This window comes from Lagenorhynchus albirostris, chromosome 3 (assembly GCF_949774975.1).
Source record: "Lagenorhynchus albirostris chromosome 3, mLagAlb1.1, whole genome shotgun sequence".
NCBI classification, from domain to species: Eukaryota; Metazoa; Chordata; class Mammalia; order Artiodactyla; family Delphinidae; genus Lagenorhynchus; species Lagenorhynchus albirostris.
The window spans coordinates 47,386,957-47,406,585 of NC_083097.1; the positions used below are offsets into that span (position 1 = coordinate 47,386,957).

General features: G+C 38.1%; 1 protein-coding gene across 1 annotated transcript in view; it reads right to left on the reverse strand.

The window, feature by feature from the left end:
• Positions 1-1,304: 1,304 nt before the first annotated feature.
• DEPDC1B (DEP domain containing 1B) overlaps positions 1,305-19,629 on the reverse strand; it is a 101,728-nt gene continuing 83,403 nt past the window's right edge. The window contains exons 9-11 of the mRNA XM_060146090.1: positions 17,741-17,917; positions 7,324-7,509; positions 1,305-2,238 (exon numbers count right to left, since the gene is read on the reverse strand). Coding sequence (XP_060002073.1) covers positions 2,077-2,238; positions 7,324-7,509; positions 17,741-17,917 — 525 coding nt within the window. The 3' untranslated portion in view covers positions 1,305-2,076. The remainder of the gene's footprint in view (positions 2,239-7,323; positions 7,510-17,740; positions 17,918-19,629) is intronic.

The window sequence follows — 19,629 nt, forward strand, 5'->3', positions numbered from 1 at the left end:
ACTGTGGGAAAAGTCTTCAGCCATATTAATAACACAAAGTAAAACCATAATGAGATGCCATTATACATCCACCACACTGACAATTCAAACTGCCAATAGCAAGTTTTGGTGAGGATGGTAAGTAACAGGAACTCTTATACACTGCTGATGGGCTGTTAATTGGCACACCCACTTTGAAAAACTGGTTTTATCTACTCCTCAAGTTCACATGTAGGTGGTGGTTATGTTTTATGATCTCTCCATAAGTATGTGATATTTAACAGCAAAAAAAGTAAACTTAAGGGTAAAAAAAGAAAACAGTAACATAGATTCCCAAAGATGAGCAACAGAAGAGGAGACTCCGGAAAGTAAATTCTACCTCAGGGAACAAATAGAGCAGAAAGTAGATTTATTATTTGCTCTAAACAGAATTCCAAGGTCTAAGAATAAAATCCTGAAACACTAGAAATCTCCCATTACTTTCCACACTTGCATGATAAGGGGTACTCAAACCAATAGGAATACTTATTTCCATCTTTGAAGAGGAAGTCCACTGCAGGAGGCATTCTGCTACGAAAGAACAGAGTGGGGGTCTCAAGTGCAACTAAAATTCAGTCCAAAGAGCAGAGCAAGCCAATTAATGAGTGCCGCTCTTAGCTTTTTGGGTAATCAGTCTCAAAAGAAGCATTCCAGCTGCTCCATAATTTAAGTGTACCACTATTTGCAAGAGGGCAGAGCAAAGCAAAAGAAATGGACAAAGCACCTCCTAAAGTCTAGTACTAAAGCCCAAAACTCACTTCTTATTTTATCATAGAAATAAATGATTGATGTGAGAACATTAGCTAAGGTGATGACGTTTAGCATCTGAAGATGCTCTCTGACTGACCTAAATATATATATTCTTTTTTTAAAAATTTTATCTATTTATTTTATTTATTTTTGGCCACGTTGGGTCTGAGTTGCCACACGCAGGATCTTCATTGAGGCATGTAGGATCTTTCATTGCGGTGTGTGGTCTCTTCATTGCGGTACACAGGCTTCTCTCTAGTTGTGGCTCACAGGTTCCAGAGCACGTGGTCTCTGTAGTTGTGGCACGTGGGCTTAGTTTCCCCGCAGCATGTGGGATCTTAGTTCCCTGACCAGGGATTGAACCCACGTCCCCTGCATTGTAAGGCGGATTCTTTACCAATGGACCACCAGGGAACTCCCTGACCTAAATAAATGCCAAAAAAGAAACACCATGTACAGTATTAAAAAGAACAGTATTTATTTACATTCCATTTACTTTCAAAAGGATGAGGAAGCTGGGGAAAATATATTGATACTTATAAAGGAAGTAGTCTCATTTTACTTAACCCATTTGTGTTTTTCATGAAACAACAAAGATTTGACTTAGAATCACAGGGCTAATGAGACCAAAAGAATTTATCCAGTTCAATTTTCCATCTTTAGCCAAGACTGAAATTATACCACTGCAGGCAGATGAAAATCTACTTCACTTACAAGTAAACACCAACTAATACATACATCATAAAAGAACTAGCTTTCATAAAATCTGTCATAGCACCCAACAGATCTGCAATAAAAGACACAGCCATTGTAATAAAGAACATTAAGAATCTTCGTGCAACAGTGAAAAACAATTTATACAGCAGAAATCACAATTGGCTATTAGGTCAATAGCATCACAATAACAGTACTCAGTGTCGTTCTTATTCAAACATATACACTATTTTTCAGTCTTGGTTATCACAAAGACATCAGTAACTAGGATGTACACACAAATGTTTTATAAACACCATAGGAAACAACAAATAAAAAAATGAAAATACCCTTACATTTTGTAACAAATTAAAAACGTTAACTTTACCACTATATATTTGTCTCATTCTTTTTAATTGGTTTGTACACTTGAAACACAGCATTGAGTTTTATAAAAATACTGATAATGGCTCAACATTTTTTGAAGTCAGGAAATCTTTATAATTCAGTAGTCTGTGGTTTATGTGCTTCTTTCTTCCACCACCATAGTCCTCTAACCACCTATTTACTCAAATGCAACAGCAACGACAGAGGTCTTTAACAGCTATCCAAGTATTACATCCGAAAACTTCTAGTTCTTTGAAATGGTTGGAAGGGGTTTTTTAGTGTCCACATCAGCAGCTGTGGTTTTGCTTTAGGTTTTTCAGGAAACAGAAGTGCTTCACTTTCTGGTGTAGGAAATCGTTCTTGGTAGACTTCAGGATAGGACTTTTGAAACTAAAAATTAAAAAAAAAGGATCCAAGAAGTGTCAAAAAAACAAATGAAAGTCAATAAAATTGGACACTGTAATTATTGTTTTTGTTTTTTTTTTTTTTTGGCAGTACGCGGGCCTCTCCCGTTGTGGAGCACAGACTCCGGACACGCAGGCTCATCGGCCATGGCTCACAGGCCCAGCCGCTCCGCGGCATGTGGGATATTCCCCAACCAGGGCACGAACCCGTGTCCCCTGCATCAGCAGGCGGACTCTCAACCACTGCGCCACCAGGGAAGCCCTGGGCACTGTTATTTTAAAATAAGTTTCTGATGCAATACTTCCCTATTTTTGTTTTGTTTTAATGTTTACTGCTTTCCATCAGAAAAGAAAATAAGAAGAAAACAGATCACAAGTTCACTTCAACACAAATCCATTTCTTTTTGTTAAATCATTGGATTGCACTTTCAATAGATCGGATTCATCTTTAACTTGATCTAATCTTCCAATAAACTCACTTTAGTCATACTTCTTTAAATTTCTCCCCTGCCAACTATAAACACACCTTCCTTCTAAAATATTCACAAGTAATTCTGACTTATGTTCTACACAGTCAAAGAAAATCTGGGCCCAACAACATTTCCCCATCTCCCTGCTTCTCCAGCTTAGCTCCACCTGCTTCTACCCAAATGGAAGAGAAAACATGCTGGTATACATTACTTTACAAAAAGCATACAGAGAAGCAATATGTTTTTCCTTTGATCGTCACCACTGAACTCTTCTCCAAAATTACTCTGAGAAGAACAGGATGGGAATCTAGAACCTTTGTGCTTTGTGTATAATCTTAGGTGGTGTGATCAGAAATCAAGCTATGCAGGATTCAGTCTTTAAAAATAAACACCATTCACTTGCTCTTGAATCAATACTTTAAAAATGATCAAGGTAGGACCTGTGTGGAAGGGGAGAGGCAGCACCTCTAAAGGAAGGCCTCTGGAGCGTGGAGTTCCAGAGTTCGGAGCCGCGCGGGTGACAGGGTCTTGGTGCTCTGGTCGGGTGTCAGGCCTGAGCCTCTGAGGTAGAAGAGCCAAGTTCAGGACATTGGTCCACCAGAGACCTCCCAGCCCCACATAATATCAAATGGCAAAAGGTCTCCCAGAGATCTCCATCTCAATGTCAAGACCCAACTCCACTCAATGACAAGCAAGCTACAGTGCTGGATACCCTATTCCAAACAACTAGCAAAACAGGAACACAACCCCACTCATTAGCAGAGAGGCTGCCTAAAATCATAATAAGGTCACAGACACCGCAAAACAACAACCGGACACAGTCCTGTCCACCAGAAAAACAAGATTCAGCCTCTTCCACCAGAACACAGGCACCAGTCCCCTCCACCAGGAAGCCTACACAACCCACTGAACCAACCTTACCCAATGAGAGCAGACACCAAAAACAATGGGAACTAAGAACGTGCAACCTGCGAAAAGAAGACCCCAAACATAGTAAGTTACACAAAATGAGAAGACAGAGAAATACACAGATGCTCCAGATGAAGGAGCAAGGTAAAAACCCACCAGACTAAACAAATGAAGAGGAAATAGGCAGTCTACCTGAAAAAGAATTCAGAGTAATGATAGTAAAGATGATCCAAAATCTTGGAAATATAATGGAGAAAATACAAGAAACATTTAACAAGGACCTAGAAGAACTAAAGAGCACACAAACAATGATGAACAACACAATAAATAAAATTTAAAATTCTCTAGAAGGAATCAATAGCAGAATAACTGAGGCAGAAGAACAGATAAGTGACCTGGAAGATAAAATAGTGGAAATAACTGCTGCAGAGCAGAATAAAGACAAAAGAATGAGGGGCTTCCCTGGTGGTGCAGTGGTTGAGAATCTGCTTGCCAATGCAGGGGACATGGGTTCGAGCCCTGGTCTGGGAAGATCCCACATGCCACAGAGCATCTGGGCCCGTGAGCCACAATTACTGAGCCTGCGCATCTGGAGCCTGTGCTCCGCAACAAGGGAGGCCGCGATAGTGAGAGGCCCACGCACCGTGATGAAGAGTGGCCTCCGCTTGCCGCAACTGGAGAAAGCCCTCGCACAGAAACAAAGATCCAACACAGCCATAAATAATAAATAAATAAATAAATAAATAAAAAAGACAACGCCACCAACCAGCCCGATTAGGAAACTTTCCTCCTGTTGTCCCTGCTCAGCACTACTACCTATGCTAAATCCAATCTATTTAAAAAAAAAAAAAAAAAAAAAAGAATGAAAAGAATTGAGGACAGTCTCAGAGACCTCTGGGACAACATTAAACACACCAACATTTGAATTATAGGGGTCCCAGAAGAAGAAGAGAAAAAAAAAAGGACTGAGAAAATATTTGAAGAGATAATAGTTGAAAACTATCCTAATATGGGAAAGGAAATAATCAAGTCCAGGAATCGCAGAGAGTACCATACAGGATAAATCCAAGGAGAAACATGCCAAGACACATATTAATCAAACTATCAAAAATTAAATACAAAGAAAAAATATTAAAAGCAGCAAGGGAAAAGCAACAATTAACATACAAGGGAATCCCAATAAGGTTAACAGTTGATCTTTCAGCAGAAACTCTGCAAGCCAGAAGGGAGTGGCAGGACATATTTAAAGTGATGAAAGGGAAAAACCTACAATCAAGATTACTCTACCCAGCAAGGATCTCACTCAGATTCGACGGAGAAATTAAAACCTTTACAGACTGGCCAAAGCTAAGAGAATTCAGCACCACCAAGCCAGCTTTACAACAAATGCTAAAGGAAATTCTCTAGGCAGGAAACACAAGAAAAGGAAAAGACCTACGATAACAAACCCAAAACAATTAAGAAAATGGTAATAGGAACATACATATCAATAATTACCTTAAATGTAAATGGATTAAATGCTTCAACCAAAAGACATAGACTGGCTGAATGGATACAAAAACAAGACCCATATATAGGCTGTCTACAAGAGATCCACTTCAGACCTAGGGACACATACAGACTGAAAGTGAGGGGATGGAAAAAGATATTCCATGCAATTGGAAATCAGAAGAAAGTTGGAGTAGTAATTCTAATATCAGACAAAACAGATTTTAAAATAAAGACTACTAGAAGAGACAAAGAAGGACACTACATAATGATCAAGGGATCGATCCAAGAAGAAGATATAACAATTGTAAATATTTATGCACCCAACATAGGAGCACCTCAATACATAAGGCAAATGCTAACAGCCATATAAGGGGAAATCGACAGTAACACATTCATAGTAGGGGACTTTAACACCCCACTTTCACAAATGGACAGATCATCCAAAATGAAAATAAATAAGGAAACACAAGCTTTAAATGATACATTAAACAAGATGGACTCAATTGATATTTATAGGACATTCCATCCAAAAACAACAGAATACACTTTCTTCTAAGATATACAGATTGCCAACAAACACATGAAAGGATGCTCAACATCACTGATCATTAGAGAACCGCAAATCAAATTACAATGAGTATCACCTCACACCAGTCAGAAGGGCTATCATCAAAAAATCTACACACAATAAATGCTGGAGAGGGTGTGGAGAAAATGCAACCCTCTTTCTTGCATTGTTGGTAGGAATGTAAATTGACACAGCCACTATGGAGAGCAGTATGGAGGTTCCTTAAAAAACTGAAAATAAAACTACCATATGACCCAGCAATCCCACTACTGGGCATATACCCTGAGAAAACCATAGTTCAAAAAGAGTCATGTACCACAATGTTCACTGCAACTCTATTTACAACTTCCAGGACATGGACGCAACCTAAGTGTCCATCGACAGATGAATGGATAAAGAAGATGTGGCACATATATACAACTGAATATCACTCAGCCATAAAAAGAAAGGAAATTGAGTTATCTGTAGTGAAGTGGGTGGACCCAGCCTCTGTCATACAGAGTGGTAACTCAGAAAGAGAAAAACAAATACCGTATGCCAATACATACACATGGAATCTTAAAAAAAAAAAAAAAATGGTTCTGAAGAACCTAGAGGCGACAGGAATAAAGGCGCAGATGTAGAGCATGGACTTGAGGACACGAGGAGGGGGAAGGGTAAGCTGGGACGAAGTGAGACAGTAGCATGGACATATATACACTACCAAATGTAAAATCGATAGCTAGTGGGAAGCAGCCGCATAGCACAGGGAGATCAGCTCGGTGCTTTGTGACCACCTAGAGGGGTGGGATTGGGAGGGTGGGAGGGAGACGCAAGAGGGAGGGGATATGGGGATATATGTATATGTATACCTGATTCACTTTGTTATACAGCAGAAACCAACACACTATTGTAAAGCAATTACACTCCAATAAAGATGTTACCAAAAAAAAAGATGTTAAAAACAATTTTAAAAAAAGAAAGCTGGGGAGTGTGTTGAATAAAAGAGACTTATGAGACAAAAACAAAAACAAAAGCAAACAAAAAAAAAAGATCAAGGTATGTATACCTGAAACTAACACAACATTGTAAATCAATTACACTTCAAGTTTTAAAAAAGATCAAGTTAAACCTATGCTGAGTTGAAAACTCTTCTCTGAAACCCTAAGCTGTGTTGTTTAACAAGAACTAAAAACTTTTAGTGATGCCCGCAGCAAGAAACCAATTTGATAGGGGCTGTGTAAAACCAAAGACTCTTAAATTCTGGACATTTTACACTTGTGAATTCAGTCTGATTTGCCTTTCAAAAAAATCCAAAGAAACTGTTCTCATTTTACAGCTTCTCTGAATTTAAAGTAATTGCTCCACTAACTCACATCATACCACATATCAAAACCAAGGACAAATATTAGAGAATAGCTTCATAAATGAAGAGCTCAATAATGGTAAAAGATTTACATTGGAGAATAAAGACCTGGAAAACTGACCATATTTGTGTAAATTAATATATGAAATAAATAATTTACTTTCAAAACTGCTCTGTCTCAGAAGATGAGATTCGTATGAAACCTATTAAAATAGAGAATAAAAAGGAAACAAAACAACATAAGAATGGTAGGGAGAAGAAATGACTTATGAAGAATATCCTTTTTACCTGCTTCAATTTTTTCTTCTTTTCTTTACTGGAGAGTTTGGCATCTGTGATGACTTCCTCCAACAATGCTGCCAGAGGTTCCTGAGAGCCGTATACTCTTTGGTATTCAAATTCCTCTGGACTAATTTGACGGCAAAATGATGGAGCAGACAAAGTGATATCCATATCAGCTCCTGGGTATTTTATCTGGGGCAAAGGGATTATTAGTGAAAGCGCATTTTCAAATAAATTTCAAGAATTAATTCAGACCGTAGATCTCCTAGTAGGAATGATATGACATTCAATTTGACTGGGAAAAACTATAATGAAAAGTAAAAAGTGTTTCCATAACTTCAAAAAAAAATTCACGTAAAGCCACAGTGTTGCATATAAGTTTTTGCCTTTTTAAACCCCAAAGCCATTTTCATAAACAAAAAACCTTGTGCTCTCTTCTAATAAGATCTGAAATTTACACACAAACTGAACATATTGCCTAGAATGATTCCAAACACACACGATGAACTATGTAGGTTCTTCCCACATCTGGAGAGTCTGTTCCTCCCTCCCTTGGGCACTGACAAAAGTACAAGTTTAGCTCAGCTGCTGTGTAGAGGGAAGTACTGCACCCATCTCCAAACATGTTCATAGCATGAAACTAGTGAAAACAAATGTGCAGACACTACAGGGCAAAAGGCAGAAGGGTGAAATAAGAGGGAAAAAGGTACCAAGATCTATAAATAAAAGCATCCATTAAAAATACTTAATTTCATCCAAATCAAAACTACAATGAGATATCACCTCACACCAGTCAGAATGGCCATCATCAAAAAAACCCACAAACAATAAATGCTGGAGAGGGTGTGGAAAGAAGGGAACCCTCCTACACTCTTGGTGGGAATGTAAATTAGTACAGCCACCTTCACAGCATGAAGGTTCCTCAAAAAACTAAAAATAGAGCTACCACATGACCACGCAATCCCACTCCTGGGCATATATCCGGAGAAAAACGTGGTCTGACAGGATACATGCACACCAATGTTCATTGCAGTACTGTTTACAATAGGCAAGACATGGAAACAACCTAAATGTCCATCGACAGAGGAATGGATAAAGAAGATATGGTACATATATACAATGAAGTATTAATCAGCCATTAAAAAGAATGAAATAATGCCATCTGCAGCAACATGGTTGGACCTAGAGATTGTCATACTGAGTGAAGTAAGTCAGACAGAGAAAGAAATATCACATGATATGGCTTATATGTGCAATCTAAAAAGAAATGATACAAATGAACTTATTTACAAAACAGAAACAGACTCACAGACTTAAAGAATGAACTTATGGTTACCAAGGGGCAAGTGTGGGGGGAAGGGATAGTTAGGGAGTTTGGGATTCATGTATACACACAGCCATAGTTAAAATGGATAACCAACACGGACCCCACTGTATAGCACAGGGAACTCTGCTCAATGTTATGTGCAAGCTGGATGGGAGGGAAGTTTGGGGGAGAATGGATACATGCATATGTATGGCTGAGTCGCTTTGCTGTGTACCTGAAAACTGTCACAACATTGTTAATCGCTATATTCCAATATAAATTAAAAAGTTAAAAAAATTTTTCAGAGTCCAAGAGGTTCATCTCCTCAAAAATATAGTACCTACTGTTCTTCTGCACTGGATAAAATTACTACCATTATATTCATGTCTTTGGTTTAAGACTTCTTTTCCCCAGAAGCCACAGTTAAAAATAAATGTGTTAAAAGAATACAGAAGCAGAACCAAGATGGCGGAGTAGAAGGACGTGCTCTCACTCCCTCTTCTGAGGACACCAGAATCACAACTAGCTGCTGGACAATCAACGACAGGAAGACACTGGAACTCACCAAAAAAGATACTCCACATCCAAAGACAAAGGAGAAGCCACAATGAGACGGTAGGAGGGGCGCAATCACAGTAAAATCAAATCCCATAACTGCTGGGTGGGTGACTCACAGACTGGAGAACACTTACAACACAGAAGTCCACCCAATGGAGTGAAGGTTCTGAGCCCCACATCAGGCTTCCCAACCTGGGGGTCTGGAAACGGGAGGAGGAATTGCTAGAGAATCAGATTTTGAAGCCTAGTGGGATTTGATTGCAGGCCTTCGACAGGACTGGGAGAAACAGAGACTCCACTCTCGGAGGACGCACACAAAGTAGTGTGCGCATCGCAACCCAGGGGAAGGAGCAGTAACCCCAGGGGAGACTGAACCAGACCCACCTGCTAGTGTTGGAGGGTCTCCTGCAGAGGCGGGGGTGGCTGTGGCTCACCGTGGGGACAAGGAAACTGGCAGCAAAAGTTCTGGGACATGCTCCTTGGCGTGAGCCCTCCCAGAGTCTGCCATTAGCCCCACCAAAGAGCCGGGAAGGCTCCAGTGTTGGGTTGCCTCAGGTCAAACAACCAACAGGGAGGTAACCCAGCACCACCCATCAGCAGTCAAGCAGATTAAAGTGTTACTGAGCTCTGCCCACCAGAGCAACACCCAGCTCTACCCACCACCAGTCCCTCCCATCAGGAAACTTGCACAAGCTTCTTACATAGCCTCATCCACAAGAGGGCAGACAGCAGAAGCAAGAAGAACTACAGTCCTGCAGCCTGTGGAACAAAAACCACATTCACAGAAAGATAGACAAGATGAAAAGGCAGAGGGCTATGTACCAGGTGAAGGGACAAGATAAAACCCCAGAAAAACAACTAAATGAAGTGGACATAGGCAACCTTCCAGAAAAAGAATTCAGAATAATGATAGTGAAGATGATCCAGGGCCTCGGAAAAAGAATGGAGGCAAAGATCGAAAAGATGCAAGAAATGTTTAAAAAAGACCTAGAAGAATTAAAGAACAAACAAACAAAGATGAACAATACAGTAACTGAAATGAAAACTACACTAGAAGGAATCAACAGCAGAATAACTGAGGCAGAAGAACGGATAAGTGACCTGGAACACAGAATGGTGGAATTCTGGTGGAATAAAAAAAAGAGAATGAAAATAAATGAAGAGAGCCTAAGAGACCTCTGGGACAACATTAAACGCAACAACATTCGCATTATAGGGGTCCCAGAAGGAGAAGAGAGAGAGAAAGGACCAGAGAAAATATTTGAAGAGATTATAGTCGAAAGCTTCCCTAACATGGGAAAGGAAAGAGCCACCCAAGTCCAGGAAGTTCAGAGAGTCCCATACAGGATAAACCCAAGGAGAAACACAGCGAGACACACAGTATTCAAACTGGCAAAACCTAAAGACAAAGAAAAATTATTGAAAGCAGCAAGGGAAAAATGACAAATAACATACAAGGGAACTCCCATAAGATTAACAGCTGATTTCTCAGCAGAAACTCTACAAGCCAGAAGGGAGTGGGATGATATCCTTAAAGTGATGAAAGGGAATAACCTACAACCAAGATTACTCTACCCTGCAAGGATCTCATTCAGATTCGATGGAGAAATCAAAAGCTTTACAGACAAGCAAAAGCTAAGAGAATTCAGCACCAACAAACCAGCTCTACAACAAATCCAAAAGGAACTTCTCTAAGTCGGAAACACAAGAGAAGAAAAGAACCTACAAGAATAAACCCAAAACAATTAAGAAAATAGTAAGAGGAACATATGTATCGATAATTACCTTAAACGTGAATGGATTTAGTGCTCCAACCAAAAGACACAGGCTTGCTGAATGGATACAAAAACAAGACCCATATATATGCTGCCTACAAGAGACCCACTTCAGTCCTAGGGACACATACAGACTGAAAGTGAAGGGATGGAAAAAGATATTCCATGAAAATGGAAATCAAAAGAAACCTGGGGTAGCAATACTCATGTCAGATAAAATAGACTTTAAAATAAAGAATGTTACAAGAGACAAGGATGGACACTACATAATGATCAAGGGATCAATCCAAGAAGAAGACATAACAATTATAAATATATATGCACCCAACATAGGAGCACCTCAATACATAAGGCTAACAGCTCTAAAAGAGGAAATTGACAGTAACACAATAATAGTGGGGGACTTTAACACCTCACTTACACCAATGCACAGATCATCCAAAATGAAAATAAATAAGGAAATGGAAGCTTTAAATGATACAACAGACCAGATAGATTTAATTGATATTTATAGGACATTCCATCCAAAAACAGCAGATTACACTTTCTCCTCAAATGCGCACGGAACATTCTCCAGGATAGATCACATCTTGGGTCACAAAGCAAGCCTCAGTAAATTTAAGAAAACTGAAATCATATCAAGCATCTTTTCTGAACACAACACTATGAGATTAGAAATGAATTACAGGGGAAAAGACATATAAAACACAAACACATGGAGGCTAAACAATATGTTACTAAATAACCAAAAGATCACTGAAGAAATCAAAGAGGAATTCAAAAAATACCTACAGACTAATGACAATGGAAACACGATGATACAAAACCTATGGGATGCAGCAAAAGCAGTTCTAAGAGGTAAGTTTATAGCTATACAAGCCTACCTCAAGAAACAAGAAAAATCTCAAATAAACAATCTAACCTTACACCTAAAGGAACTAGATAAAGAAGAACAAACAAAACCCAAAGTTAGCAGAAGGAAAGAAATCATAAAGATCAGAGCAGAAATAAATGAAATAGAAACAAAGAAAACAATAGTGAAGATCAATAAAACTAAAAGTTGGTTGTTTGAGGAGATAAACAAAATTGATAAACCATTAGCCAGACTCATCAAGAAAAACAGGGAGAGGACTCAAATCAATAAAATTAGAAATGAAAAAGGAGAAGTTACAACAGACACCGCAGAAATACAAAGCATCCTAAGAGACTACGACAAGCAACTCGATGCCAATAAAATGGACAACCTGGAAGAAATGGACAAATTCTTAGAAACGTATTACCTTCCAAGACTGAACCAGGAAGAAAGAGAAAATATGAACAGACCAATCACAAGTAATGAAATTGAAACTGTGATTAAAAATCTTCCAACAAACAAAACTCCAAGACCACATGGCTTCACAGGTGAATTCTATCAAACATTTAGAAAAGAGACAACACCCATCCTTCTCAAACTCTTCCCAAAAACTGCAGAGGAAGGAACACTCCCAAACTCATTCCCAAGGCCACCATCACTCTGATACCAAAACCAGACAAAGATACTACAAAAAAAGAAAATTACAGACCAATATCACTGATGAATATAGATGCAAAAATCCTCAACAAAATACTAGTAAACAGAATCCAACAACACATTAAAAGGATTATACACCATGATCAAGTGGGATTTATCCCAGGGATGCAAGGATTCTTCACTATAGGCAAATCAATCAATGTGATACACCATATTAACAAATTGAAGAAAAAAACCATATGATCATCTCAATAGATGCAGAAAAAGCTTTTGACAAAATTCAACACCCATTTATGATAAAAACTCTCCATAAAGTGGGCATAGAGGGAACCTACCTCAACAAAATAAAGGCCATATATGACAAACCCACAGCAAACATCAGTCTCAATGGTGAAAAACTGAAAGCATTTCCTCTAAGATCAGGAACAAGGCAAGGATGTCCACTCTCACCACTATTATTCAACATACTTTCAGAAGTCCTAGCAACAGCAATCAGAGAAGAAAAAGAAATAAAAGGAATACAAATTGGAAAAAAAGAAGAAAAACCATCACTGTTTGCAGATGACATGATACTCTACATAGAGAATCCTAAAGATTCCACCAGAAAAGTACTAGAGCTAATCAATGAATTGGGTAAAGTTGCAGGATACAAAATTAATGCACAGAAATCTCTTGCATTCCTATACACTAATGATGAAAATTTGAAAGAGAAATTAAGGAAACACTCCCATTTCCCACTGCAAGAAAATGAATAAAATACCTAGGAATAAAACTACTTAGGGAGACAAAAGACCTGTATGCAGAAAACTATAAGACACTGATGAAAGAAATTAAAGATGATACCAACAGATGGAAAGATATACCATGTTCTTGGATTGGAAGAATCAATATTGTCAAAATGACTATACTACCCAAAGCAATCTACAGATTCAATGCAATCCCTATCAAATTATCAATGGCATTTTTTACAGAACTAGAACGAAAAAACTTAAAATTTGTAAGGACACACAAAAGACCCCGAATAGCCAAAGCAGTCTTGAGGGAAAAAAACGGAGCTGGAGGAATCAGACTCCCTGACTTCAGACTATACTACAAAGCTACAGTAATCAAGACAATATGGTACTGGCACAAAAACAGAAACATAGATCAATGGAACAAGATAGAAAGCCCAGAGATAAACCCACGCACCTATGGTCACCTAATCTATGACAAAGGAGGCAAGGATATACAATGGACAAAAGACAGTCTCTTCAATAAGTGGTGCTGGGAAAACTGGACAGCTACATATAAAAGAATGAAATTAGAGCACTCCTTAACACCATACACAAAAATAAAGTCAAAATGGATTCGAGACCTAAATTTAAGACCGGACACTATAAAACTCTTAGAGGAAAACATAGGAAGAACACTCTTTGACATAAATCACAGCAAGATCTTTTTTGATCCACCTCCTAGAGTAATGGAAATAAAAACAGAAATAAACAAATGGGACCTAATGAAACTTCAAAGCTTTTGCACAGCGAAAGAAACCATAAACAAGACACAATGACAACCCTCAGAATGGGAGAAAATATTTGCAAACATATCAACGGACAAAGGATTAATCTCCAAAATATATAAACAGTTCATGCAGCTCAATATTTAGAAAAATCCAAAAATGGGCAGAAGACCTAAATAGACATCTCTCCAAAGAAAACATACAGATGGCCAAGAAGCACATGAAAAGCTGCTCAACATCACTAATTATTAGAGAAATGCAAATCAAAACTGCAATGAGGTATCACCTCACACCAGTTAGAATGGGCATCATCAGAAAATCTACAAACAACAAATGCTGGAGAGGGTGTGGAGAAAAGGGAACCCTCTTGTACTATTGGTGGGAATGTAAATTGATACAGCCACTATGGAGAACAGTATGGGGGTTCCTTAAAAAACTAAAAATAGAATTACCATATGATCCCGCAATCCCACGACTGGGCATATACCCTGAGAAAACCATAATTCAAAGAGACACATGCACCCCAATGTACATTGCAGCACTATTTACAATAGCCATTGGAAGCAACAATAGCCGTTGGAAGCAACATAAATGCCCATCGACAGACGAATGGATAAAGAAGTTGTGGTACATATATACAATGGAATATTATTCAGCCATAAAAAGGAACGAAATGGGGTCATTTGTTGAGACGTGGATGGATCTAGAGACTGTCATACAGAGTGAAGTAAGTCAGAAAGAAAAAAACAAATATCGTATATTAACGCATGTATGTGGCACCCAGAAAAATGGTACAGATGAACCTGTTTGCAGGGCAGAAGTTGAGACACAGATGTAGAGAACAAATGTATGGACACCAAGGGGGTAAAGCGGCGGGGGGTGGGGGTGGGGTGTGATGAATTGGGCGATTGGGATTGACATGTATATACTGATGTGTATAAAATGGATGACTAATAAGAACCTGCTGTATGAAAAAATAAATAAAATTCAAAAAAAAATTTTTTTAATAAATAAATAATTGTGTTGCCAGGAAGGGTTATTCCATGAAGAACATTCCATGACTCAGCATCAGTTTACCAGGTCATTTAGGGACAACCCAAGAGAAACAGACCAGAACCATAAGGAAAGGAGGACATACACAACACTTAATTTGTATTTGAACCAAGAATTCTGGAAAAAGTAGAAAAGGGCCAGAATAAAAAGGTGAGGCCCAGGTAAAATGTGACCGCCAAAGCCTAGGACATGAGAAAAACACAAGATATCTATGAGTAAAGGGTATAAGAGGAAGAAGAGGGTTACAGACAAGGTCAACAGAAGGTTGGTGTCAAAAACAACACTGACCTCACTGTTTATCTATCCCAGGGTCAGCCCTGAAAGTGCTCCAAAACAATTCACCAGAACAGTCCAAGTAACACTTCATTTTCAGAAAGGTACCACCCTAAATGTGTTATGACGGAGTGGCTGAGTAACCTGTGCAAGAGAAGAGAGATCTATAGGCTTTGAGCACTAAAACAAACAATTGTTTGGCAATTCTAATGAGCGTGTACTTCTAAGAGAGAAAATGTAACTGGACAATTGCGTAGTTACTGATTTTATTCAGGGCCATCACAGCCCCCCTTCACAGGTCATGCTACTCTGCGGTTAAGTTAATCATCACTCAGCCATCTGATCTTCAGCTGACAGTGAAAGGCTCACAGGGTTACGTTCCTACAATACAAGCCTGTGCCATGTGAATACACAAGCCCAGCAAGGATGCAAAGCAACGGAGTCACTGCTATCACTTTTCCTTACAGAAATTCAGTGAAAGTATTTCTTTTCATTTTTATGGTTTTTTTTTTTAAGTTTGGCTCATAAAATATCAAGGGGAGGTGGGAGATTAAAACAACAGTAATTTGTTTTTTTCACCCATTTAAATAGCAAAGGTATGTATGTTACCCAAAGTAGGCAAGGGTGTAAAGAAATGAACACTTTCTTATACCAACAATGGGAATGCAACTTGGAACAATCACTCTAAATGGAAATTTGACAATATGCAATCAATGTTTAACACACATTCATGGTCTTTGACCGTGAAATGCCACTCCTAGGAATTTATTCTTAGAAAGTAATCACAGATCGACCAAAAAAAAATCTAACTATAAAAATATTTACTGTTATAATGATTGTAAAATGGAAAAAAAATGGAAACAATATAAATATCAATCAAAGAAAATCATTTAAATAAATTATGGTATATTCATATTATGGAATATTATGTTACCAATCATAATGATATTGTGGAATATATAACAATAATGTTGATAATAATAACAGCAGCAGTACCAAATGAGGTACTTACTATGTGATAAACATTATTCTAAGCACTTTACATGTCTTAAGCCTTTCAATCCCCAAAATAGCCTTAGGAGGTAGCTATTAACCATTGTTATCGCATTTTACTGATGAAAAAAAGAGATGTTGGGGCAGATGCTAAAGCAGAGAGTCGTTATACAACATGCCAAGGTCACATGGCTAATAAAGGGCACATCAGAAATTCAAACACCATTTAGTCTGTGCTCCTGGCCATTCTGGGTCAATCAAGAATATTTAATGATGTGGAAACTTCTTCTTGTTGTATTGTTAAGAGAAAGTAAGTTATAAAAGAGGAACAAAGGAGGGAAAGAAGGAAGGAAGGGAGGGAGAGGGGGAAATAGAAAAGACTCTTAACACTGAACATTTAGAGTTATTCTGATATTTTTTAGTGTGTTTTCTCTATTTTCCAAATTCCTTCAATAGGAAAATTTTTTATTTTAATTTTTAAACTGCACACTGAAAACAGATGGTTATTTACTTTAATGATACTTTGGGAGGTAGCAGCTTACTGGTCCTTATGTGGAGCCTCAAAACATGCTTAAGGGGAAAAAGGGCCAGTCATTCAGAAGGCGACAAGCAGACCTGCCTGCCTTTACCCAACGTTTCTGCTCCTGCAGGCTGACATACAAACCCCTCTGGGGGGCCCACGTGATAGTAATACATTACATTTCTTTTGCATCATTTTAATATAATGACTGCAACGACAAAAACAATAAATACCTTTCAAAAAGTATCTGCCATATGACATTTGTGCCACATGTTTTACAATGTAGTGTCTACTCTTTACAACAACTTCATCGAGTAGGTATTGACCATTTCAACACTTGCAGAAACTAAAATCCAGAGGGCTTAAGGGACTTGCCCAAAGCCACATAACCAGGCAAGTGGGGAGCCAGGAGTTTGGCCCAGGTCCTTATGGCTCTGAAGCCGGGTTCTTCTACCATACCATGCTTTACAGTGAGGCAGTATGGTATAGTAGTTAAGAGCACTGATTCTGGAAAACGATTTTATCAGTTTGAATCCTAGCTCTGTGACCTTGGACAAATTACTTACGCTCTCTGTGCCTCAGCTTTCTCATTCAAAAAATAGTACCTAGGTGGCAGGGCTATTATGAATCAAGACTTTATTGCACATAAATCACTTCCATCAGGAAGTATATGTAGATTCTGAACAAACCCATTTTAGGAATTTGCAACCAAAAGTGTGCAGCATTGATCAACACAACAAAACCTAGTGGGCATTCCACAAATTTTCAAAGATAATAACAAACATGTGCAGTGCCTACTATGTGCCACACCCGGTTGTAAGCACTTTGTACAAATTAACTCACTCAATCTTCAAAACAAAAAATGCCAAGAAGCCTAGCAAACTTACATAACTTTCTGCTGGCAATTTTATAGTACTGGTAACATCCCTTCCTTTACCTGGACTCTTCGTAGATGGGCCACACGCTCCTCTATGGAGGTCTGCAAGGCCAAAGGGACTTTCAGAATCTCTTGGTAATTGTCCATCAGAAATGTCACCAACCTAGCAGCTAATAAGTCATCCAAGTCCACTTCATCTTTGGAACACAAGATGCAATGGGAAAACGTCTGAACCATCTAAAAAAAAAAAAAAAAAAATAGAGGGGAGGGAGGGTGAATTTTTAAATAAACACAGATGAGGTTTTTTCACTACTCTGAACTGAGTGCCATCTAATTTGCAAAAACCAAATGTGCCTAGTCAGTGAGAAATGGCCCACAGCACAGGGTGCACATCTCACCTGGCACCTGGCCACACCTTGTCATCTCAGGTGGGCTGAACAGAATGTGCGTCACATCTCACAGAGACTTAGCAGAGATGCTTGTCTGAGCAGTTTTTAAAGGCACTCCCTTTTATAGATGGTTTTAAATATATATATTTAAAAAATTCTGAAAATTATTATCACCATCACAACTTGGATCATGTAGCACTTTTAAGTTAAAAGTACTTTATAGCCATTTAGTCTAATAATATCCTAATTTCATTATTGTCTTATTTCGTTGTTTTAAAAAAAAATTGCGAGCACAATCTATGTGCCTCAACAATTAGTTTTTCCTAGTTAATTGTTATTTTCTTCAGGATTTTGTATGTACATTTGACAATCACCTTTGAACAAAACCATCAGAAGTGCATTAGGTGATGAAATACAAAAAATATTATAGCAGCCGTTTCCATAGAATTCATTTTAACTAATCCATTCTTAATGCAATCCTTTGGATGGACTATTTTTTCCTTTTCCTACTAATTTTATTGTTGACAATCTTATTTCAAAATCTATAAGCATGTAAATGAAACAAGTCAGGCACAGAAAGACAAATACTATATGATATCACTTATATATGGAAACTAAAAAATACAAGAAACTAGTGAATATAACAAAAAAGAAACAGATTCACAGATATAGTGAACAAACAAGTGGTTACCAGTGGGGAGAGTGAAGAGGGGAGGCGCAATATGTGGAATCTAAAAAAATGGTACAAATGAACCTATTTACAAAACAGAAATTGAGTCACAGATGTAGAAAACAAACTTATAGTTACCAAAAGGGAAAGGGGCAGAAGGATAAATTGGGAGATTGGGATTGACATATACACACTACTATATATAAAATAGATAGCTAATAAGAACCTACTGTATAGCACCTACTGTATCTATTCAACACTCTGTAATGACCTATATGGAAATAGAACCTAAAAAAGAGTAGATATATGTACAGGCATAACTGACTCACTTTTCTGTACAGCAGAAACTAACACAACATTGTAAATCAACTATACTCCAATTAAAAAAAAAGAATTACAAATTATTATGTACAAAATAAGCTACAAGGATATATTATACAGCACAAGAAATATAGCCAATATTTTATAAAAACTATAAATGGAACGTTTAAAAATTGTAAATCACTATATTATACGCCTGCAACTTATATAATATTGTACATCAACTATAATTTTAAAAACCTATAAGCATGATGTCATGTAATTCTGTTTAATAAGACTTCATTTCATCAACATACTGCAGATGATACTTTATCTTCACTCACATATATGTACAGAGGGAGAGACACACACAGAGACTTTATCTGGAGACTAGGGACCCCAGGGGATCTGTGAGTGCCTTGAAATTGTATAGAAAATTTTACACATGCATTCTTCTGGGGAATAGGTGCAAAGTTTTCTTCAGCTTTACAAAAAGGTCCATTAGCCCACCTACCCATCCACCCACCCCCCAAAAAAGGTCAAGAATCACTCTACTGGGTGCTGATTTGTCCTCTGATCTTATACCACAC